Source organism: Alligator mississippiensis, chromosome 6 (genome assembly GCF_030867095.1).
Source record: "Alligator mississippiensis isolate rAllMis1 chromosome 6, rAllMis1, whole genome shotgun sequence".
Taxonomy (NCBI): domain Eukaryota; kingdom Metazoa; phylum Chordata; order Crocodylia; family Alligatoridae; genus Alligator; species Alligator mississippiensis.
The window spans coordinates 43,399,032-43,424,032 of NC_081829.1; the positions used below are offsets into that span (position 1 = coordinate 43,399,032).

General features: G+C 41.0%; 1 protein-coding gene across 2 annotated transcripts in view; it reads left to right on the forward strand.

The window, feature by feature from the left end:
• Positions 1-25,001, forward strand: part of GRID1 (glutamate ionotropic receptor delta type subunit 1) — a 1,166,358-nt gene that overhangs the window by 912,590 nt on the left and 228,767 nt on the right. For both annotated transcript variants that reach the window (XM_006277864.4, XM_019497194.2), the window contains one exon: positions 11,599-11,772. In XM_006277864.4, the coding sequence (XP_006277926.1) occupies positions 11,599-11,772 (174 nt within the window). The remainder of the gene's footprint in view (positions 1-11,598; positions 11,773-25,001) is intronic.

Sequence of the window (25,001 nt, forward strand, 5' to 3'; positions counted from 1 at the left end):
GGTCTGGAGATCCCAGCAGTGAGGCCAAAAGAACCAGGATGGGCAAAGGTCGGGGCTGGTTACCTGGAGTCCCCTGGGGTCGGTGAACTCACGTGTGGAATCCCACTACTGACACCAAGACTGATGGAGAAATCAAGACGGATGCCGGAGACCTGATGGAACAGACTTTAATACATAGTGCTATGGAGAAATCGCAAGGGGATTTCTGCCTGGACACAGCCAGGTGGACTCTTTTATATAGTGCAGTAAACAACTCCTATTTGTCATGCGCAAACTTGCTGCAGTCACATTGCTTGGCTGTAAGCCAAGCATGTCCATATATGGCAGACAGTTTTCCCGCTCAAACACGTGTACCCAGCCACCACCCAGCTTCCCTATTACCCTGCCGCTACCTATGTCAAGGGCCTGCTTCCACAGTTGTGATCCTTGACTTAGAGACTCCACAGAGAGAATGCTTATGTCTATAATGCAAAATGCAGTGTTTGATGGAACTACCCAAACTAGATAAATAGAATTAGTTTTATAGGAACAATTATATATTTGAGGGAGCTATTGGACAAGATTTTGGAACAGGGTGCCTTTAGTCAAGTCCTGGAAAGAAGCAGGTACAACCTAAGATAATTACTAGACAAAAACATTTTTGTTTAAACCCATTATGCAAATAAAAATAGTCAATTAAAGAAGTGGGAAGTTTAAAATGTAGAGCAAAGATCAGTTATCAGAAGTAACTTCAAACAAGTAAAGGGCTGTTGAAGTAGATAATCCAATTATGTAAAATATCAAGATTATTCAAAAGAGAAGAGTGTTGTTATTGCCTGTGGAATATAGAGAGATTGGCAAAGAGCAGGTAAACTGTAAATTTTGATAAAGCCATTGTCTGTGTTTAGACCTTGGTTTTTAGTGTCCAGTATGGTTACAGCTTGTTGTTCCCAGGACCATGTTCTGAAAATACTTTGTACATTGAGTACAAGGTCTGTGAGGTCAGAAATGGAGTGGTTGTTCTGTTGAACAGTGTTAAGAAAACATTTTAAGGACTCAAGTGAAAACAGTAAGGTGGTTGACAGACAGGTTGGCATGGATTGATTCTCCTGGCAAATAAAGCTTTTTTCTTGTTAGTATCTCTTAACCAGCCTCATCTGGTTGTACTAACTTGACCATTTTGACTGTATTTTTAAGCATGAATTATTTATTCTATTTTTAATGTTTAAGGTGTTAAATGTAAATCATACATTTAAATACTAATTTTTCAGTAATAAAATTGGAAATATGGCAGAGGACAGCTCTTGGGAATTTGCTCTGTTTAATCCATAAATTGGAGATTTTGGTAGAGAGAATTTTTGTAAATTATAAGCACTGGTTAAACTGGTATGAAAGTAGTAACCAAAGAGTTATGCTGTAGCAACTGTAGTTCCAAAGCACTGATTCAAAGTTAGTCTGACACTTGACAAGAAAAAAAGACAGGATGTGCTTTCTATTGCCTGCAATCATGCTAAGAAAATGTTTAAAGAATAAAGGAAAAATAGGAGAATAGCAATACCTTCTTCAAAAAAAATACTATAAAGTAACAAATTGTATGTATACTGACTAGAATATCTGGATAGCCATGTCACTGGAACACAGTAAAATAATCTAGAAGAAGACATCATCCTTAAATGTTGTTTCTTCCTATTTGGATTGTTAATGCTAGCACACAATGGTGATACTACTGCTATCATCTAACTTTCAAGGGTTTGGACAGTTAATTTGGTTGGAAGAAAGATCCCCAAACTGAAAGTTTTTATATAGCTTCTCTGATTCATCAAAACCCTGTACAGGGGAGCTATTTTTATGACATTTCCAGTATTTTGTTTCCCAGTATTTTCATTAGTTCCATTCAAACTTCTTTGCTTCCTAGTTTCCATTGGAGTCTGATCTAACTTCAGCCCTCTCACATTTACTCCATTTTGTAACCCACTTCACTTATGTCCTTTATTTTCCTATGATAGTTGAAGGCTATTCATTTTATGATGGAGGAGAAAGTGTTTTATAATCTCTGCCTTGGTCTAGATTTTCTTGCTTTCCATTTCCAACTTGTGGTTGCATTATTTGTGCTAGTGGCATTATGTCTACCTTTTACAATGTTAGACATGACCAATACATCTATTGTTATCTTTCCCCTTGCTTTGAAATTGAAGTGATTTAGGTTATTCACTCAGCAGCTGGGCACATCTTCTAGAAATTTACATCATTTTCCTTTATAAAATATTTTTTTCAAAAAATTAGAAAAGCAGAAGGAAAAGGTTGGAAATTATCAAGTTAAATGAATTTCTATGAAGCTGCTTCTTTCTCCTATTTACACACAGATACTAGAGAATGATATGCAGCATTTTGGTCAGTACAGTACTTGAAAGGAAATCTTGGGAAACTCATGGCTCAGAAAACATGTTCCCATAGAGATTAATGTTCATTCTTTCTTTTTCAATTTAAAAGAAATCTGCCATAAGTCTTGATCTAACCATATTGTATGGTTATATGTATATACCTCAGTTGGTATAAACTGGCATGGCATCACTGAGTTAAAGCTAGGTGATGACCTGGAATTTCAGTGTATTTAACTGTATGGACTCAAGAGTGCAAGAGGTTATAAAAAATAATTACTGTTCACAATAGAGGCTCCATTGCCTCAGACACCAAGGGGAAAAAAATAACTTTAACTATTTTGTTGTGGGTTTTTTTTACTATTTCTTTTTGAAAGGTCCATGAAAGATTTTTTTTTTTTTTTTAATTACTGTCCTGCTTACATTTTTTTAATAAGACTTACCTCATTTTGTGGCTTGTCCAAAAATAGTAGGGATTCTTTTTTAAAATAACAAAGACTTGAGGAAAAGTTAAAGAGAATGAATTTTCTGATTGTCACGTTTATTTCAGGGTTAACAAGGAACTTTTTTGCCAGAGCAAAAGTAAATGGTTTTGAATTTCTCTAATATTATACCAGTCCATTTGTGCATAAACTATATTTGTTTACCTATTGAAACCTTGTTTAATGCCATTTCTTAAATTACTAGTCTATTTGGCCCATTTTTTGCATATAATATTTAATTCTCTCTTGGTATATAACATGGATTTGAGTTGTGCAATATGTATACACCTGGGAAACACTCATATTAACTGGAGTGGCATTTTTAGAATTGCTTCTCATTTGCCTAATTCAGCTCCTGGAAATGCTCAATGGCTTCAGTAGGAACAGGGGTAGGCCAGCATTAAGTGATTCTGTAAATTCCTTTTTAATGGTGAAAACCTTCGCTTACTGCCATCATGATCAGATCCTTTTTTTGCAGAAGATTATATACTAACTTCACCTCACTTTGCAGATTTCTTCATAAATGTTTCCATAAGAATTTGTTAGATATAAAGAATATTCCTTAAAGCAAATGACTCTATGGGGCTTTTTTTCCCCCTCAGTCCAGGCTACTGCTTTTTTAAGAAGTACATAGGCCATACAGAGCATGTTCGAAGGGCATTGATCCTATGGTAAATCCCACATAAATCAACATCTTGCACCCATAAAACTCATGGTCCTCCATGCCATTCCATTTAATCCTCCAGGCTCCTCAGAGATGCACTTTCTGGAAATCTCTTTTGGTCCCTTAAAATATTAATGTAATTAACATTTATAATTTTCTGTCGATACCTTTAGGAAAATAGAGATTTTTATGTGAAACATAATTGTCTCATTTTGCAATTTGTTTTATGAGAGCTGAGACCAACTAAACTAGATTTAAATATACCCTTGAGCAAAATGGTTAGATATTCCAAACAAACTAATTGAAACCTTTTGTGTACAAATCAATAAGCAGACCAATGAGTGCCATGAATGACCACATCTTGAATTTTAAGCATTTTATTTAATCTTCTATGTTCACTGCAAGTATAATTTTAAAAGGCCAGTATTTTATTTTTGAAGCTGAACTGGGTGTTTATTAAAAAAATAGCTTGATCAAGAACATACAAATTAAAATGTATATGCACTTGCATATACAGAGACTGAAACTTGCTTTCAGCATCTTTGGCCGGGCATGACACACATGTCCCTCTTATCCCCATCTTACTCCTTCATATCTTTCTGTGTAAGATAAAATGGAAGAGAAACATAAGAAAGAAAAATACCCGTGGTACAAAAAAGAGGTAGGGCTGCCAAGCACTATGCCTGTCTGGTGAGGAGGGGGCAGGGTTGGCAAGCGGGAGGTGAGTGGGGGTTGATGGGTCTGCAGATGGAGGGATTGTCTGGCCCGGGGTGGGGGGAGGGTTGGGGGGCTACAAATTTCTTGGACAAAGTCTGCAGAGGAGGATTAACATTACTCCAGGACTGGTACAAAAAGGAGGGCTTGTGGCAGGCTACTAGGGGGTGCTCCTGCACTGAGCCACCCACCTCATTGTGCCTGACAACCTTCCAGGCTCTGAGTGCCTCCCTGGGGGTGCCTCACATCTGGCTGACCCCCTTCCTGGCCTGGCCCCCTTCCTTCCACACCCTGTAGCCTGGGGGTAGAGCTGCCACCACTCAGGGATGGGCTTGATTCTGGCATGGTGTCCCCTGGGAAATACAGGCCTGGTAGCCCTCAAGGGTACTTGACTCACTTCAAGAATTTGGGGTGTTTCCCTCAGTCAGAAGCATAAGTAGTGATTTCCCTTAGTCAGCTGAACCAAGGGGACCCCAAGGCATAATCTAGACCCACTCCCAATAAGTTTCCCATGCTAGGTACAAAGGAGAACTTTATTGGTTACGAGGAGTAGAGTTGGTACACATTTGAGTAGTATCAGAGAAATCCCATAGAGCAAACAGGGTGGCTGGACTAGCCTTTGATCATGCATCTGAGTTACTGCAAGCCATATATTTAGTTAGATCTCAGGTCACTTACTCACAAGTATCATCCAGAAGCAGGTGGAGATTCCCTCTGGAGGCAGGCAGTTCACTGATCATGAGTTTTGAGAGAGAGAGCAAGTTTCAAATGGTCCAGCTCTTCTCTCTCTCTCTCTCTCTCTCTCTCTCTCTGATTTTTCATCATGACTACTGCTGCTCCTCCTGGGCAGTCCTAAACTTATATAGCCCTTATAACTTCATTTACCTGGTCCAATGGAGGCCAGCACCTTTTGGTTGCCAGCCAACCAATTTGAAATGCATCCCTGGTTGCTGGGCAGACTGGCAGTCTCTAGCCAACTAGAGAGCCCAACCCAGGTATGTGATGCCAGTCACGTAGGCAGAGGGAGCAGGTTTCCTCCTTCCCTCAGAAATGTATCCAGCTCAGGGTACCTAAAAAGATAGGATAAGGTGTATACCATCTGCAGGGCCCATACTAACCAAATTTTCACAGAGCAGAGTTTTTGGGGAGAAACAGAGGTGGACTCCTGCCACAGGGGTTTCCCAGCTGCAGGGCTGTGCTACAAACAAATGCAGGCATTAGCTAGATTGAGTTAACCCCTTCTTGTATCATGTTAACCTTTTCTTGATTTCTTGATCTAAATGAGTGCACCTTTTGAGGTGCACTAAGTTAAATTGGGCACACTATTTTTGGATGAATTAAGCCCTCTGAACATCTGTGTGATCAGGCATTTAGATCCACCTAACCCTGGTTAGGTCAATCTAAATGTAATGTTTGTACATACCCTTAGTTAGAGAGTGTATAAGTGAATGAATACTTGAGAATTAGTAGACCTTACCTGTAAATGACTATACAAGGTACAAAGTAATGGTAAATGGCCTTTTATCTTTACAGGTTTCCCTCACCAACTGTGGGGGTTAGGTTTATAAAAGTTCCTATGGTTGGCAAAATCGTGGTTGGTAAGACAAAAGACTTATGGGAAAAATGAGGTTAGGGACTTAAAAATGAATAATAAAGGAATATACAGTGTATAAAAATGTTTTTTATTTACCTTAATAGGTTAAAAAAAGATTCACATTTGAGTAGTGTGTCTTTTAAAGAAACTAGCACTTCCTGGCGTACCACTCACAACACTGGTACACTGGTACTGTTGTACCCTAATAGTAGCCTCACTTTTCTTAATGGTTCTCACAGTGGATTCGTTTACACCAAAATGCCTCCCTACATTCGCCATACTCTCTCCACGTGCTAGACGATCCAACAACTCAAATTTTGTTTCCAAGGACATCAATTTTCTTGCCCTCTTCACAAATTGCTCACCTCTACCACTCACCTGCTTAGAAGCCATGGTTAAGGACAAAATGCAAAAATCACAAAGAAATCAGGAGAAAAATGTGTAGCACCTGTGACTGGATGTTAATGGCGTGAAGCACAGTGTGAGACTGTGTGTGTGAGAGGAGATGGGAGTGCCATGGGTGGCTAGTAAGAGTGTGGGTGATTTGAAATGGCTAGTGGCGGGCTGATGCGCAGCCACAGAAAACTGTGGTTACTCAAAACTGTATACCGTGGTAGCCAAAATGGTATGTAGAATATTAAGTGTGGATACTCAAAACCATGGCTGGCAAAACTGTGGTTGGCAAGGGAAACCTGTATCTTCGTAACAAAGAGAAAACCTCCTGTACCTGGTAAGGGTGCTGTACTAATAATTTATTGGGAAATTAGTTGAAAATGATTGACCCCCTGGTTTTGTATAGAGGGCTTTCAGGACTATGCCATCACAAATCCAGTATTTTCATATTACCATTCATTGCATACTGCCTTGTGTTTGAACAGCCTAGAAATGGGCTTTCTCATATTGGTTTGGTTATTTGGATTACGTCAATATAAAAAGCTCTAGGACCAAATTAAGTGCCTTGCTTAGCAGTATGCTTTACAATGTGAAGAATGATTTTTGTATCTTTTACATGAAGAAAAGGAAGCACATTACTTTTAAAAAATGTGCCAAAGTTGGGCTTAATTATAGGATCAGTATGAAATGGCTTTTTTCTCCCTTGGCTCCAAGCCTCAGGCCTAATTCTGAATACACACTGTGATCCTGATTGATACAAAAGCACTTGTACATATTTTTATTTGTCATTTTCTGGGATTCTTTTTATTTATTTATCATGGTTGGCTTGCAGATGAAGTTGCTATGTATGGCATTTCCCATTTAACCTGCTGTGAAACTGGAGCTGCAAGTCTTTTGACAGATGACATGCAGTGTCTTTTAGTTTTCGATGAATCATATAGAGAGTTTGCACCTGGAGGTTCCATCTGACTTCTTCAACTAACTTGTTTCATGAACTTAGGGGAATCCATTATTTTTCCTGTGCCTTAGTGTCTCCATCTTTCAAATGGATTATCCATAAGCTGATACAGATGGCTGTTGGTTTAAAGGCCTAATAAGAGAGACACAGTTAGCTGCGTTTGTCTGAAGTCAGATAGGAGGCAAGCAAAGTAGGTTACATGCACATACACACATACCCACACACTTACACTCACACACATGTACGTATATAGCAAAAACTTTTGTGAGCTGTTTATCTACTTTGATTAGTCTGTAAGGTGTAAAACTACCCTGCCAAGTTGTAATACATACAAAAGGAATTCTCCAAAAAAATTGTCTGCACATCCCCACCACACAAGCAATATTTTTTGCTGTCAGTCACAAACCACTTACATGAAGTTTAGTTTTATATATGTATATATACTCTCATATATACTTGCTTCTCTAATCAAGCAGTCTGGAATGAGAGCTTGCTCTTTTGGGCTGCATCCAGACAAATGCAGCCATGTGGTATGTGGTGCCTGCAAGGGAACAGAGCAGAAGTTTTTTTTGAAAAACCCAGGAAGAAAGCAGAGTGAGACATGCAGCAGCGGCTGCATGTATGGCCAGAAACCAGAGCCTGGCCAGACGAAGCCATGCTCTGCTGCCAGCTAGGCTCTGTGCAGCATGTATGCCACTGCTGCAGCCCCAGATAAGGCAGCTGGGGCCAGCCCAGTGCTGGCCCCAGCCTTCCCTACCCCACCTGTGGAACTTGCCGTGTGTCAGGGTGCACATGGCACAGGCATTCCCCAGGGACAGCTAGTGTCGGTGCAAGGTGCGCAGCCACTAGATGTCCCTGGGGACCCAAACATCCATGCACATCTGGATGTGGCCTAGATGTCTGTTGATCAAGTGGCACAGCCAAGGAAACTTTATCCCTGGGGGGGGATTAATTTTAAAAGTCTTAAGATTTAAATTGTTATATTTAAATAATTTTATTTTTGTTGCAACTCATTTCCACTTATCTGCAGAGGGGCTTATCATATAAGGATGAGGAAGAAATGTTAGTTAAGAGGTATCCCTTACATATTTTCACTCAGAGCAGGATGCCAAAAGGTCTTTTTCTGGATGTCTTCAGGTCACCTCAGAAAAGATGGGCTTGAGTGCAGAGCCATGCTTTCTGAGAAGTCTTTGGCACTTTGATCTTTGCAAGCCTTTTGGTTCTTGCAGGAGCCCTGAGGAGTTTCCGTGCAAGGCTTCAGGGCTTTGCCTGAGTTTTCTTCAGGCCTCGCAAGCCATTTGTTTGATGTCTAAGAAAAGAATTTATGTTTAAACTATTTATTTTATCCGCACTAGTTGGCTTGTCATTAACAGAAAGAGGGTTCACCTTCTGACAAGTTAAAAATACATATTCCTAAAATGGAATTTGGAAGAAAGACCCTAAATTGAACTTAAGTTATTGAACCTAGTCAACTTTAACAAGTAATTATATTACCCCCATGGCCATTTCACTCATGGCTTGAGAGAGAAAAGGGCATGAAAACAAAATATTTATTTTTGTTAGTGGTAATATATTGGACCAGATGCACTTCTGCTGATGGAATGCAAGCCGCAAGCCCCAATTAATAGGAAAGTATAAACATAGCAGAATAAAATTTCTTGCAAGCTCCACTCTGCAAGGGGCTCATGAATGGCTTAACTACTGCTTAGGGGAGACAGTTTGTTGGATTGGACTAGCTACAGGGATGGTAGGGGCAAAGTATCTAGGGGATGTGCTGCTTCAGACAGACTCTGCCTATGGGGTTCTACAGGGGCTTCCTCCAGAATGAGACACCTGAAGGAAGGCAATCAGGAGTATTACGTCTTGTCATTTGTGAGTCACAGACAACAGGAACAAATTGTTTCTCTTGCAATTGCAGAGATGAGCTAATTTTGATTCTTAAACTAATTTACTTCCTAAGAAAAAATATTTTTGATGAGAAATATATACATTGTAGAGTTCCAGTAAGTCTCAGGTACAATATAGAGGCAGTGCTAGTATCTCTAAGTATTAGAGAGAATGGAGAAGCTCAGGCATGGGAGATTTGGTCTGGAACTTTTAGGAAAAACCAGACTAGGAAAAGAACCAGTCAATGTTTGCTGTTCTCTTGTGTTATTCCCATTCTTTGTCACAAATTATTCTATGTGGTTACACTTGTGTCTGCAAATTCATTTATTTCTCTCATTTTCTCAAGTTATTTCTCAACCCCATGTGTCTTTATCATATTATTCCTCTTGTCCTAACTTACGTAATTCCAACATATATGTGCGCGTGTGTGCACACACGCTTGCGTGCGCGCACACACACACACACACACACACACACTTCAGACTGGGTACCAACTCCAAAACAAATAAGTGAATGCTATATGTATGTTGATTTGGATACAACACAATGGATAACTTACTGTTAATGTAAATTCTGAAATCTGTGGTACAAATATGCAGGTTCAGCATTATAACACAAAACTATGCAGGCTGCAAGGGTTCCTTTGGGAGTCACTCCCTAAATAGGCAGTATTGGGGGTGTTAATTCATTCTTTCATCTCTATTTTTTCTACTGTTTTGCCAAGTGCCATGAGAACAGTAAAAATACAGCACCATGTATTATTAGTTATCCTTTATGTTACAGATAAAATAACACTCAGGGTATTCCTAGCAATTCAAAATGGCAAACACATTGAGCAATCAAATGCCTTTAGCTCACAATGTGTCTATGACCTTATGAAACAGAATTGCCATTATACAGTCTCTACATTTAATACATTGTCAAATTGTAGCCACCTAAAAATAATTATTTTAGATTTTTCTTCTTCATGATGTCTACTTCTTCCTACTCTTTTTCCTTCAGATTTCCTTCCTTCTTTTTAGTTTGTATTTTTTCTTTTTTCTCCTACATTTTAAATGTTTTTATGTGTGATAAATTGTTGAATGAAAACTCAAGAATGTTCAAGCAAAATTGGCTCCCAAATCCATATCTAGAAATCTAAAAAAAAAAATGGCTTAACTTCTGAGAGGGCTGGGCACCCAGAGGATCTTCATGCTAGGTTTTAAAGCAGACAAGAATTCATCTTGGGAATTGAAGAGGAGTTGGTGGCCACTCAGCACTTCTGAAAATTGGCACTGAGGAAATTCAACAAAAGTGACTCTGAAAACTCAATTTTAGGCATTCAATTTTTAACACCTGATGTCAGTTGAAAATCTTATTTTGTCTTTCTTCACAAAAATAAATTTTAGTATACTTAGCTGAATCAGAGTAACTGTTAGAAGCAAAAAGGCACTTTTACATGTCTATAGAATTGTAGTGCTCATGATAAACTTTCACAGGTTTGGTGTCAGTTCAGATGCATGCCCAAAATATTAGGTAAAGAGGTTGAAGTTACTACTTTTTATCCCAGTATAGGTTGTTATATTTTGGGGAAACCAACCTGGAATACCTAGTTTGAGGTATATCTACCCTGGAGGAAAGTTTATGATCATATTAGCAAGGTCTCAACTAGTCATGACTCCTTTGTAATATTTTAGGGTATATCTAGGTTATTTCAGAGGCTTATCAGAACTGTCCATATCATGTAGACTGCAGAATTGTGGCTACAAATCTTGCAAGGATGAGGCTTTCTTATGAGTTTCACACAGGTCAAGATTACCATAACAGCTGTTTAGTTGCAGGCTGAATTGGGATGACATGAGGTGCACAAAAAGGATATGTGCTTCTTTAATTCAGAGCCCCGGTGATAATTAACTGACTTTCTCTGTGGGCTTTCAATAAACTTTTGCTGTAGTCTTTTGTTACCTCTTAGTTAACAAAGCTACCCAGACATTCATGGAAATTACTTAATTAACATATAAAACATACCAGGGTAGTCTGAACATAAAAAGTGCTGTGTAAAATGTAGTACAGGAAACCCTCGTTAGTTGCAGGTTCGGCATTCCCAGTTTAAAATATTCACAAATGCTGAACCTGCATTTTAACTATACTTTAAACACTTACCAGAGCTCCTCGGGAGTTCCACGCTTGCTGCTGCCTGGCTAGCACCAATGCCACTGTGCTTCTGCCAGAGCTGCTGGAGCCATGTGCCCCCCCCCCCCCCCTCCCAGCTGCCAGGGTCACTGTGTTCATGAACGCAGTGCCTTATTAGCGGATTTTGCCATTCATGGGGGGTATGAAAACGTATCCCCCACGAATGGCGAGGGTCGCCTGTACTAACAAATGATGCAGAAAAACCTTTACCATTAACATGGTAAGACCATCTGTACTGGACCTAATATATATAAAATATTCCAAAAATTGTTTCTCATTTAGAAATTTGAATCAAGAATTTTCCTGGAATCCAGGAAATATGAAGTTTTGTTTCCTTCCTTCCTTCCTTCCTGTAAAAACTGTGTTTTTCTTCACAGGAGATCAACGATAATGAAATATTAGAATTGGTACACAGTGCTCTTGGGAGGATGACAGTTATCCGGCAAATCTTTCCTCTGTCAAGGGACAACAATCAGAGATGCATGAGAAATAATCATCGAATATCTTCATTGCTATGTGATCCACAAGAAGGCTATCTGCAGATGCTGCAGGTCAGTGGCATGTTGCTGAGCAGGATACCCCATGACTCAATGTTCCTTGGAAGCACGATATAAGATAGATTGTCTATAAATGTGATCCTTTACAGAGCCAAGGACAGGAAGAATTGTAATGAATTCAATTAAGTCTCTGTATGTTGCTTTGAATGGCATAGTTCCAGAGTAACCTTAATTACCTGGTTTCTTTCATTTCCTGGGACTGAAAGCTTTAGATCTGTTATTTTATGCATAAAGTAATACTGGGCAATTATATGATCTCTTAGTTGACTTGGGGTATTTCATTCCACCAGGGACTAAGTTAAATAAAAATAAAAATTGTTGTTATGCAACTTCAATGTTGCCTATATCCTCACTTTATGCCTATTAGCTGTTTTGTGTGAAAGGATTAATTTGTGAAGGCTGCAGTGTTCAGTCACTGGCATTGTGATGCAGAGCTTTCACATTAAGGTGACTGAATTGAATCCATATGACAGGTTCAATCTATCCCATTTCAGGAGTCTAGAAGATGTCTGTCTAACCTACAAGATGTACACTACTGGGCATTAGTTTCAGATTCTAGTCAAGTATCTCTCTTATTAAAATGAATACTTTGATCCATTTTGGAAGAAATCTCTTAGGCTTAGGAACAGAAATTGTACATAAACTGGTAGAAGTGATTGGAAACCAGTTCAAATTTGTAACACAACAGAAGTTCAGTGGACATAAACCATTTTCAAAATGTCCAAAACTGGCTTAAAATAAACCTGGATGGAAATTGGGTCAGACTTAACTGATTTAGGTTAAATCAGTTTATTGAACTTCTGTCCCAGATACCCTCTAGATTCAAGCTGTCTGCTCCAGCACAGCAAGGAGGCAGGCTCTAGCACCATCTGGCTTCTTGCCTGGGCTACTGCAGGTATGTGGCTGCATTTGTGGAAGCAAACATGAATGTCTGTCCACTTACTTATCACTTCTATCTACACAGCTTAAACTAACCTGTGAAGATTAAACTGATTCAGCCTCAGGCTTTTTGTATTTAGCCTTATTAGCAAAGTGTATGTCCTAGGTACCAAAATATCTCAAAATAAGATGCAACAAACAAACAACCATATAGTGAATGAAGTTGTAAAACAAATTTAGGGTTGGGTGTTCAAAGGAATTTGAGACTTTAAGTGGTACTTGTCTTTTTAAATTGCTTAGATACTTTTAAATATCTGATCCCTCATCCTGTAAAAGATTCTGATAAAAGTGAATATCTATTTTGGTTAACAATACAGTGGAAATGGAAGTAGTAGCCAGATAAACTGTCCTCACAATGCTCCAGCCTGGGCACCATAACATTTGGGGTGGACAAAAGAAAACCATTATATTGAAAGAGATTTCATAGTCCACACTCATTCAAAACCTGATTCAAAACCTAGTGTCCCAGCAGTATCTAGCCAATGCAGTTCTGTACAGGTGTTATTAAAAACAAGAGACTGTCCCAGTGCGTAAAATGTACACTCTATAATTCCATGCAATATTGTGCATTGTATAGTCACATATTTTATAGAAATAGAGCTGCATCATAGCTTTGTAGGTTGCAAGCACATTTTTAAAAAGCCTATAGTAGTACTCTTTTAAAGAATTTGAATTGGGTTTTCTATTCACCTTTTACTGCCTCAGTATTTCTTTTTAATTAGAAGGATCCTGTCAAGATTTTTCATAATTTTTCCCAAATTCAATATATAATCACTTGGAAGATAACCTATTTTTTTTATCATGCAGGCACAGTATTTCTTTCTGAAGGGCAGCCCATGAGTACTGGGCTTTTTTCAGAACATATGTTTTAAATAATAAAAGTAACCTTGAAAAGTCTTTCTTTCTCTGTTAAGACACCTGGAAAGATGGATTTTTCATATCAGATATAAGCAAGGAAAAATTGCTGAGATTTTTGAGCCCAAGTACTAGAAGTAATGCCTTAAAATCAAATAAGCTAAACAGAATAAACAGAATAAATTGCTAAAATGGATTCTACAAGTATCTGCTAAATGTTCTCTCAAGGGATAAAATGCCAACAAGACCTCGATTTTATGTAGTTAAAATGGTCTGTAAGTACACAGGATATCCTCCCCAGAAATTTTGTCTTAGTTTTAACATAGCAAGTTAGCCTAGTATGATACTTTGTAATATGCAAAATATTGATGTGTTCTTATTAGCATGCAGGCAAACTACTCACATAAATCCCACAAATTAGTGAAACATATGGGTGTGATCATCCTTGAAAAGGAAGAAAGCAGGACCTCAGGAAATTGCAAACGCTTATTTTCAGATTGTAAAGGAAAGCAGTCCGATTGGTAATTGCATGCTCCATTAATAGGATATCCTAAAAAATATCCTCTTACCTTCCAGTGTGTCTCATGTTCTACCTTAGAAACCATTGTTTTGAATGAAGTAATATTCATGCAAATGATTCCTCATCTTCTTTGCCCAAATGGTCAATAAACGAATGATGTCTTGTGATATTTCTGTCATCTGGTATGGATTATGAACCTCTAGGAAGTTGATTTGGAAACTAGATAGGTCCACAGTTGCTGGAGATTTATGAAGGAGTAAACTATCATGGAGAGGTGAAAGGCCCCATGCCTTGTTATCCACCCTGCCCGAATCATCCACTCCCTTTATCATTTTATGCAACCTTTAAGCTTCTAAAGATTCTGAGCAATCTTTTGCAGCTCCATCTTAAAAATTGCATATGATCAGTGTAGTAATGATAGCCTTGGAGAAACCAAACACCCACCACTGGGGGTGACAGATGGAGTAGGAAGGTGGGTGGGATCTCCATGAATACCAGCTCAGGATCAGCATTCCCTCTAAGCTGTGCAGTGTGTGTGGCCATGCACAGCTTAAAGGGAATGCTGCCCAGGACCCCTGCATGCAGGGTGCACGCAGCCAAGTGGATGGGATGGGGCCACAGGTGGGCAGGGAATGTTGTCTGGGAGTGGGTTGGGTGGCTGGGGATTGTGGGGCAGCGACAGCATGGGGTCCATATAGTAACATCTCACACACTAATACCAGGTTCATTTTGGTGACAATCAGCAAGCAGCAGACTCTTTCCCACACCCTTTTTCCATATGTACACCTCCATAATACATGTTCCAACCATTTCTTCTTCCTTGCACCTCTCCCTTGGGTATGTTGATATGCTTGTCAAGTCCCATCAGTGTTGCACCTCTCTTACTGGTAAGATATTTCTCACTACCATCCATGCTAGGTCAGCATGTTCCCCTTTTAGTTGTTTACTCATCACTGCTCTCCATACTTTCTTCAATTGTCCTTTTGTGAAGTTTCCCATGGCACCATCCGGTCTCTCTCCATTACTCCTTTTTTCAATTTCTTATGAACCTTCAGGACCTTCTCTATTGTATACTTCTGCATGAAACCTTCCACCCTGATGCAATGAATTGGTGGGTGTCACACCGATAGACTCTTCAGAGAGGTCTGATGTAACCTCCATTTCCTCAAAATTGTAACTGCATGAAATCAGGTGATACATGCTGCTTCTCCCTCTTCCTTCATTACTGCCTTGCATATCATGCTTACATATTTCACATAGACATGTTAACAATTAAAACCAACTCACAGGATCTCCAATATCAAGTTTATTGTACGGAGGTGTGCAACTATTGTACCCTGCACAGGATTGGAACCAAAACGGATATTGGCTTCCTACACACACACACACACACACACATATGCACTTATTCATTCAAACCTATATAGTATCTGCTGTAGTGATTGTGAGAGTACTGGTGTTAATATATCTACCTAGCCGAGGCACTGCAGTCTTCTATCGATGGATGGTCAAAGCTTCCTCCAAGGTGATGTCTTTTCTAGAAGGGAGTCACTGGCTTGTCCTTCTGGTTGGTAGATTCTAGTGATGGTTGAAGAAAGAGGGCACCACTGATGGTCAAGCTTCACTGCCTTTTCTCCCTCTCTGGCAGACTTCTGTGGTTCCCCAGCATTATTTCGGCTGACCAATCTGGAGGTCACTGCCCCACATGGGTCTTGAGTAGTGCATGACAGCTGTCAGTCACAGTTACTGCGGGTTCCACCTGATGATGCAGTTTTGTGTTCCTCCCTGGGCTTGATTGACTCAATGGCTGTGTCTTTCAGGTTCCAGGAATCAGTTCTTTGGCTTGATGAGTTTTAAATGGCTTGTAGAATAGAGTTTTGTAATGGTAAGTTCCTCTGGTTAGACTACTGTCAATTAACAGCCAGAGGCTCTCGCTTTGTACTCTCTGCTTGTCATTCAATTACCTACTGACTCATACATATTTGCATTCACTCAGAGGACCACCCAGTATGTTGCAAGAATATAATAATTAAAATGATATATCTTGTTTTCTTTATATTTACCAAGGAAAATAACAACATTAGACATAACACATATTCAAGTTCACATATTTTCCCATTTCAAAAAGCACTTAAATGCAAAGTGTCTATATAACTCTTGGGGGGAAAAATATTGAAGTCCTTCTTGATTGAAGAAGCCTGTGCTCCAAACTGCAAATCTTGCTTTCAGTATTGCAGAGATGACTTGCTGTCTTCTGGTCCTTCAAACAGCAGCAGTTGCTTACTAAGGCCCATAAGAATATGAACTGTCTCACAATGCCCTTAATCAAAGGGTTAAAGGATAAATATACAAGTTTATTCTCCAGCAACAGGACAGAGACAATCCTCCTTCCTCTCTCTGTTCTCTCTACAGTTACTTTCTTTTTCTTTAAACGGGGAAGAGCCTGCTTATCCTCTGCCAGACCCACAAGCCTGAACCAAGTACTACCCAGCTTATGCGGTTTACATGAGCAACAGCTAAAATTTCCAGGCAAGGTCCCACTGGAGACTAATTTTCTGTGGCAGTTACCACAGGGAAAAGGCCTAGGAGTGGTGTGAGGCCAGGCCTTAAGGGAGGAACCCTTCTTTCCTGACTAGTGGAGGGGCCAGCCAGCAGGCCACAACCAGAAGAACTCTGAGACTGAGCTGGGCCCCAGGAAACTGGTAGGAGGGAGAAACTCTGCCAGAAGGGGTTTGGAATTTGGGGGTGTTCAGGAAAAGTACAGCCTAATTCCTATCCCCTTATCCTCATGTAAGAAACAATGAAGTGCATCTATCAATCTGGGGCATCAAAAAGAAAGGACACAAAGGAGAAAAAAGCTCAGGATGAAAAAGAGAGGCAGACACTGGATCAGTCTGGATGGGTGGTGAAAGGAAACAAGGAAGTTGGAAGTAGAACAGTTGATGCAGGTGGCACATCACTTGCAGGGGATAAAGAATATTCTGATCATGAAAATATGAAAAAGGAAGCAAGCAGTGATGTAGCAGGAGAGTGTGAAAATGAGTCAGGTTTCATGGTGCAAGCTGAAGGAGACAGCATCAAATAAGAAAAACGAGACTATTGATCTGGTTTCCGGTTCTGTGCCTGAGCTTCACCAGGAAATGTTCTCTAATGACCCAGCCACCAGGGGGCATCTTGATAAGTTGCAAAGGGATCTAATTGTGTCCAAGGTCCCATCACCCAAACCTGTAAGCTTCCCACGTGATTCCTCCAAATGGTCATTCCCTACATCTGTTTTCTGCAAGATTGTCCAATGATGAGACTGTGAAAAGGGACTAGCTCATTTGGAGCCACAAGGCAGCAGGTATGTTCTACTTTCCATGCTGTCTCTTCTGAGATCAGAAGAAAAATCAAGCCCTGTACCATTTCATAATCTGCCATGGGGGTGTGAATGATAACTGGAGAAAACTCCAGTTGATGAAGTGAAGAGTCACAAGGCCAGTTCTGGTCCTCTTCAAAATTATTTACAGTGGAAAGATCTTGCAAATGCTCTTAGTGGAAAAGGAGCCATTGATAATACTTTTGAAAAGGGTATACAAGCAGCCAGTCACCTCCTTCCCTTGCTCACTTCTTTCCACTTCCCAGGGTAAGGGCAGCATATGTGCAGCCCACACATGGTGGACACCACCACACCATGCCCTGCATTACTTGCCTGCAAAGCCCCACCCTCCCCAGCTGGCATGCAGCTGCTACCACCCTGCACTGCAGCAGAGCCATGCAGCTGGTTATGGGGCATAAGCAGTGGTGCAGTGGTGGCTGCTGCGTGCAAGACCCCCCCTTTCTCCCCCCCAGCCAGGTGGCACATATGTGGCCCGCACATGGTAGCCGCCACTGCACTGCTACTGCCGCTGCTGCTGCCATGCCCTGCACCACTTGCCCGCAAAGCTGTGCAGGTGGCCATGGTATGGTAGTGCAAAGTGCAGTGGCACAGTTGCAGTGGTGGCCCCTGTGTGCGAACCTCCCGTCAGGTCAGCCGGCGCGTATGTGGCCTACAGAGTGGCATCCCTGCCCTCACCCCCTGGCCCTGCTCCTGGGAGTGGGCACAGGGGCATGCTCCTTCCCCTTCTTGATCTACCCCTCAGCACCTTACCTTTCCCCCACCCTGCCCTGCCCATTCCCCCCACACACACACCTGCTGGAGTGGGTGTCAGTGTCTGTGTGTGCATTTGTGTCCACATGTCTGTGCCTGCATGTCTGTGAGTCTGGAGGGCTGTTGTGAGGGAGTGAGGGGCATCAGGAGGGCTGAGGAGGCTGTGAGGGGGGGGGAGAGTATGGGGCACCAGCAGCGCTGGGGGGAGGGGCTGTGGGGGGCCTTTCATTTTTATCACAGATTTTGGGTTTTTAATCAGAGAATTTGCAATTTTTAATCAGATAAAACCACGATCCCTGCTGGTGATCATCATTCACTCAACAGATTTTATCACTTTACAATTACAATTTCAATGAAGTTTTAACAATGGTTCAGGGTGTAACTTCATCCTACAGGGAGTACATTCCTTAAGAGTTTAAAAGTATAACATATAAAATACAAAATGCCATGGTAAAGATGAGACAGATGAAATATGAAAATGCGCTATGAGAAATATATAAAAATGCAATGTGAGGTTGTGAGGATCAAAGGCTACAGTGAGTTAGGTTAGCACAGGATATATTTACCACTTTGCAGTGGATAGTTTAGTTCTTTTGTTTTCTTTAGTGACACTGAGCTTAATTGATTTGTAAATGTATTTTCTAGGTTTCTCCTACAGAAAGCCACTTCAGCTTTCTAGCTTGCTCTGAGTCTTGCCACACCCTTGCAATGAGTGTGCTAGGTCTTTGCCAATACTGAGAAGGAAAAGAAATACCCAAAATGGGGGTGGGGAGATGGTTTGCATGCAAGAAGGGTCTTCTGTTATATCTATGTCCAGAAGGGAAATGTACAAAGGGGGCTTTGTGCTACAACAACAATTTTTCATGTCATGGTGAACCACTATGTTGAATATATTGGTGACTTCCCCTCCACTCCCACAGCTGAGCAATGCCTTTCTTTCCCATTTCCAATGATTCCTGTTTCTTCGTCAGCCTTAAGTGTCTGTCCAATATCATTAAACATCTATGTAAGTGAGATACTCTATGCCCCTTCTCTCAACCTGTTGCATGTTATTAGTGTGGCCCCACCCTCCATGAGGTGAAGCCAGAGCAGGTGGCCCCATGCCTCTTCTGCATATAGATTTTTGGGAGATCCCAGGGTTCCTGACATGGACACCTGGTTCTATATGAAATGTTTACTGCTCAGTGGATTAATTAGTAGCTTAGTAAGCATCGCACATCTACACAGGTGCACCTATTAGGCTGGAGTAAACTAATTTACCCTGCAGCAGGACTGTACTTGTAAATACAAGTAAAAACTGAAGCAGCACACATGTAGACACTGCCCTGGTTGGCTGGGGCATGAGGGTGCTTCAGTGCAAGGGCTGCCCTGTGCTAAAGCACCCTTGTGCCACAGCCAGGCCCTCTACAGCATGTTGAGCCAGGGGGAAGAAGCCCTGGGCTGGCAGGCTGATCCCCACCCTGGGCTCTCTGCCAGCTGGAGCTACTCCAACACAATTCAGCATGCTGCAACTCTGGGTGCACATGTAAAAATGTGCCCAGGAGCAATAAACTTTGGTGTGATAAATCTCAGCATTTAATGCATTCCATTAATATGCACATGTAAACACGCCTGGTGTTTTTAGATTTGTTCCTTACTTCTATATGCTGAGGGAGAGCAGGGTCTGACAGTAAGGGGGGCAGGGGGAAAAGGGCTTTAGGGGGAAGAAGTTGAGGAAGGCAGAGGGCAAGGGGCTACCTTACCCCCCAGATTTATTTTCCCTGTGGTAGCAGTAGGAGGGTGACAAGTTCAAGGCAACCCTCTAATAATTAGATTGTTTGCTTGGAAAATTATAACAAATTTATAAGTTTTCCATATATAAAACCTAATTATTGGGAGGATATTTTATATTCAAGTAAATGCAGTGATCCCAGTTAGCTTTAAATTGTGAGATTTAATTGAGAAAATATAGTCGGTAAAGAATAACATTTGGGCTATGGGTTATTAACTTTTATCCTGGCTAAATTAATGGGAGTATGTTTAGAAGCAACTTAATTCTCAGTATTTTAGTACCAAGTACTGGAAATGTGTCTTGATGAGTTCACTTGACATTAGTCTGTGACCCCCTCTTCCTAAGTAATTTTCTATTTATGTTCATTTTTCATTCTTATTTAAAGGTGAAATGGGGAAAAAGAGTTTAAAGATCATTCTGTTTCAGCTGTTTGACTATGGTGGCCAACATCCTGTAAGCTCTGCTGCCTCCTCCCTCTCATATAGAAGGAAAATATTTAAGCACTTTTCTAAAGGCTTAGAAATTTATGAATGGAATGTATTAATATATGCTATTCCTAATCTGAAAGTATTCCTTTATAATAGGAATATATATGTATATATTCCTAATATAAAGTGTGTATCTAAATGTTCCATATATATATATATATATATAAGTATTCTTAATATTCATTGCACTCTTAAGGAATAGGATTGTCACTCTTACACAGCTTGAACTGCATTATATATAGGGCCTGATTTATAGAGATATGTTAATACATTGTCTAGTTCCTTCCCTTGAACTCTTCCTTCTGCTGTAGATGACATTTGAAAATGGTCCTGAATTTGTCCACAGATTTGATATAAGATCTTTTCTCTCCATAGCCTTCTTTGTCCTGCTTATTTAGGAGCTAAAGCCAAAGTTTTCCAACATTATATTTTTAGGGTGATTTGCCCTTATTTGTGTGTTTCCATTCCATTTTTTAAATTTTATTTGTTGTTCACAGATACTTCATATATAGCTTATAGATTCATAGACATTAGGGGCTGGAAGGAACCTCGCAAGATCATCGAGTCCAGCCTCTCTGCCATAAGCATCCAAACACCATTTGAATGAGTCCAGAGGAGGTGCTTGCACCACCTCTGGAAGGAGTATGTTCCAGACCCTGGACACTCAGACCATAAATAAGTTTTTCCTTATGTCCAGTCTAAATTGGCCTTCCAGAAATTTGTGGCCATTAGACCATGTTATCCCTTGGGGAGCCCTGGTGAACAACTGTTCTCCCAGATCCTGGTGCACCCCTCTTATGTACTTATAGCCTTCTACCAAATCCCCCCTGAGTCTTCTCTTCTCCAGGATGAAGAGTTCCATGTCCTTCAGCCTCTCCTTGTAAGGCTTGCTCTCTTGGCCTCTGATCATGTGGGTGGCTCTCCTCTGGACTCTCTCAAGCTTATCCACATCACTCCTGAGTTGGGGGGCATAAAACTGGATGCAGTACTCCAGCTGTGGCCTCACTAAAACTGAGTACAGTGGGAGAATGACATCCCTGGTTTTGCTTGAGACGCATCAGTGGATGCATGCCAGAGTTTGGTTTGCTTTGCCAGCCATGGCATCACATTGGTAGCTCACATTCATTGTGTGGTCAGTCAAGACCCCCAAGTCTCTTTCGGTTGTGGTGCTAGTGAGTGTAGCACTGCCAAGCCTATCAATATGATGCTGGTTTTTCCTCCCAAGGTGGAGCACCCTGCACTTTTCTACATTAAATGGCTTCAGGTTTTGGTCTGCCCACCTTTTGAGCGTGTCCAGGTCAGCCCGCAAGTTCATGATCACTGTCACCAAGCTTCCCCTCGACCCTCAGATCACTCATCAAATCATTTCCTTTGGCCAGCACCAGATCTAGCAATGCTTCTCCCATAGTTGGCCTGTAGGCCTCTTGCGTTAGGTAGAGGTCATCAATGCAAGTGAGGAAGCTATGAGACCGTGTGCTCTTCCCACAAGATGTCAGGGAGGTTGAAGTCCCCCATGACGATGAAGCATCGGGAGCATGCAGCCTCAGTCATGAATTGAATTCTCAGTCCAGCTCTTCCTCTTGGTTGGGAGGTCTGTAATAGACTCCTACAGTTATATGCCCTTCCCCATGCTCCCCCCCATAGTTTAACCTAGAGGGTCTCAAGGCACCCTTCTTGGTTGATAAACTCCATTTGAAGGGAAGTGTATTGCTCCATCATGTAGAGAGCTACACCCCTACCCCTCTTCCCAACACAGTCTGTCCTGTACAAGGTAGAGTCTTCTATACCTACAGACCAGTCAGAGGTGGAGTTCCACCAGGTCTCTGTTATCCCTACGAGATCATTATCATTGGCATTCAGGAGGGGCAGTTTCTCTTGCTTGTTCCCCAAACACCTGCCATTTGTGTACAGGCAACTGAGCCTGCTGGGGAAGCCCTGGGTTTCCTAGCATGCTGTGATGTGACCTTTCCTTGGGCTGTGTTCAGAGTGGGTTCCCTTGGGCTACCTAGTCTGTTACTACTGTGGCTGTTGTGATCTGGGCTAGAACTGTTAATTGATCACCCGTCCCCCAGCAATCTTAAATTAAAGCCCTGTCAAGTAGGTCAGCCATCCTGGCCAAGAAGATCTTCCCTTTCAGGGTGAAGTAGAGGCTATCCCTCCCGAACAAGCCCCAACAAGCTAACTTAGTTCACTCTCTTTCAAACCCTGTTTTTTTAAAAACATGTCGTAAAGACTTAGAACATTTCATGTTATTCAACCAGAGCCTAAATATATAGCAAGATTTAAAAATGTAGGGCTCAGTATGATCATGCCAAAATAATATTATTTCTCAGTGTAGAATCGCACATATCTCATCTAGGAATGTCTGACATTTTTTAATAGTATAGAAATTAAAGCATAAGAGAGAGTTCCTTAAAACTTTCCTCTTCACATAAAAATGTAATTTTATTCTGAGGCTTGCCCATTGAATCCAATTGCAGATCTCAGTTAACAGTTATATTTTTCTTAGGAATTACTACTGTTGAACAGCTCAGGTTGGAGCCCTTTATGCAGATCTATTTAATCCCAGAACCACAAGTAATATTGTGCCTGATTCTTCAGTTTTATTAATCTGAGCAGACCTCATTGTACTCCAGTAACCCCAGTGATTCCAGAGTAGCCTACTGCAGGATTTTGCCAGTGCCCTTGGGGTCAGCTAATGAACAGCTTAAGAAGAACCCTGAAATGGCATGAAGCCATCTCATTCTCTCTGCTTGGTCATGCTATTCCAGAACAGAGTAGCTCATATTTATATCCAAAGCAGTAGAGAGTAAAAATTATTTCCTATCCCAGCTTTTTAATTTAAGTTTTATTTCTTTCATTTTCTACATTTCTCAGGTTTGTCAGTTCACCACTAAGTGTTTGAAAAATATGTCCTTTAATTCCAGGAGTTGTAGTCATGCTAAATTCTTGGGAAGTTTAGTGGCACATATTGAGGTTCACTTGGGATAATGTTGGCTTTAAAATTTAGTTTAATTCATACTTCTTAATCTTTTTTACTATAAACTGTTTATTTGCTTGGATGATGATTGGAAGCAGTTAAAGGGCACTTAATACTAGAAGACATAACATGTAAAGAAGGTGATTTTTTTTTTTAAAGGTGTGTTCCTTGGTATAACAGTGTGGAATGAAGAAAGGGAAATAAAAACAGAATGTCAGTTAAATCTTCCTGACAATGAGATCTATTACATTTTGTCTCCCAAAGGAATACCTGTGGATGCCCTTTAATTTGAGATAATAGATACAATAAACAAAGCACTAAATAACATACTGTTAAAAAAATCCTGTACTGTCCAGGGGGTTGAGAAGAACCCTATAAATTCTATTTCTATGATTCTTTGAAAGTTTTAAATATCCTTTTATTTAACTCAATAAGAATAAATAACTTTCCAGAAGTTTGAAGCTGAGATTTGAGTATTTAATGAAAGTTTGTGCATTGTGTATGGGTATGTATAGGTGTTACATTTAGATTGACTTAATCAGAGTTAGATCAATCTAACAGTTCCATGGCAAGGATGTTTGGTGCCCAGGGCAAAGCCAGCAGCATCAGCCTGCCTTCACTCGGGGCACATGCCCCCTCATGCTTGCCTGGGAGTGCATGCAGAAGTGGGAGCCACCCTTTCCCATCCCTGTGCTCCCCCCACAAAATGAGCAACTTGCGGCTCCATCCCACACCCTGCCCTGGCTAAGCAGTACCTGTTGGTGCCCCTTTGCTTCAGCACCCATGGTGGTTGCCCTGCTCTTCCCTCCTTGATACAGTACTATAAACACTCTGTACAGGTGTTCAGGAGGCTTAAATCACCAAAAAGTGGCATGCTTGATCTAAGTTAGTTTACCCGAGGAGGTGCGGTAACTTAGATCGTGATTACATTAATCTTATTTAGCAAAGGGTTAACCCAGTCTCCTGAAAATCTATAACTGGTTCACAGTGCAGCCCCAGGGCTTGAGGGAGTTCAGCTGCCTGCCTTACCCCCAGGGCCGTGTTATTCCCACCCTATTCCCACCCAACCATAACAGAGCTATTTTTAGTCCTGCAACACCCACTCCTGCACCAGGCAACACCCCTGCCAACCCACCAGCCCCAACCCCCTGCCCCCCCAATCCCACCAGCCCACCTTTGAATGTGCCAAACTCCACCTGCCTTGATCCACTAGCCCTCACCCAATTCTGTCTGCCCCCCCCCCCCCCCCCCCCCCCATTCCCTATTACTTACACTGGTTTTCACACATGGCTCCTAGGAGCAGCAAATGGCTGTATGCAGTTCTTTGAGCAGCTTAAAGGAAACTGTAAATGTAGACCAGTTTTGGCAACTGGCTGTGTGTGTACCCTATGAGTGTAGCTATTATTTTGTTTCAGAATTTCTCAGGAATACTAAGCTGCTACCTGTGATTTTGTTTTCTAGGAGAATTGAAGCATTTGTTTAAAACATATATTCTCACACAATGTATCAATATGAGCTATGCAAACTTATGAAAGAAAATT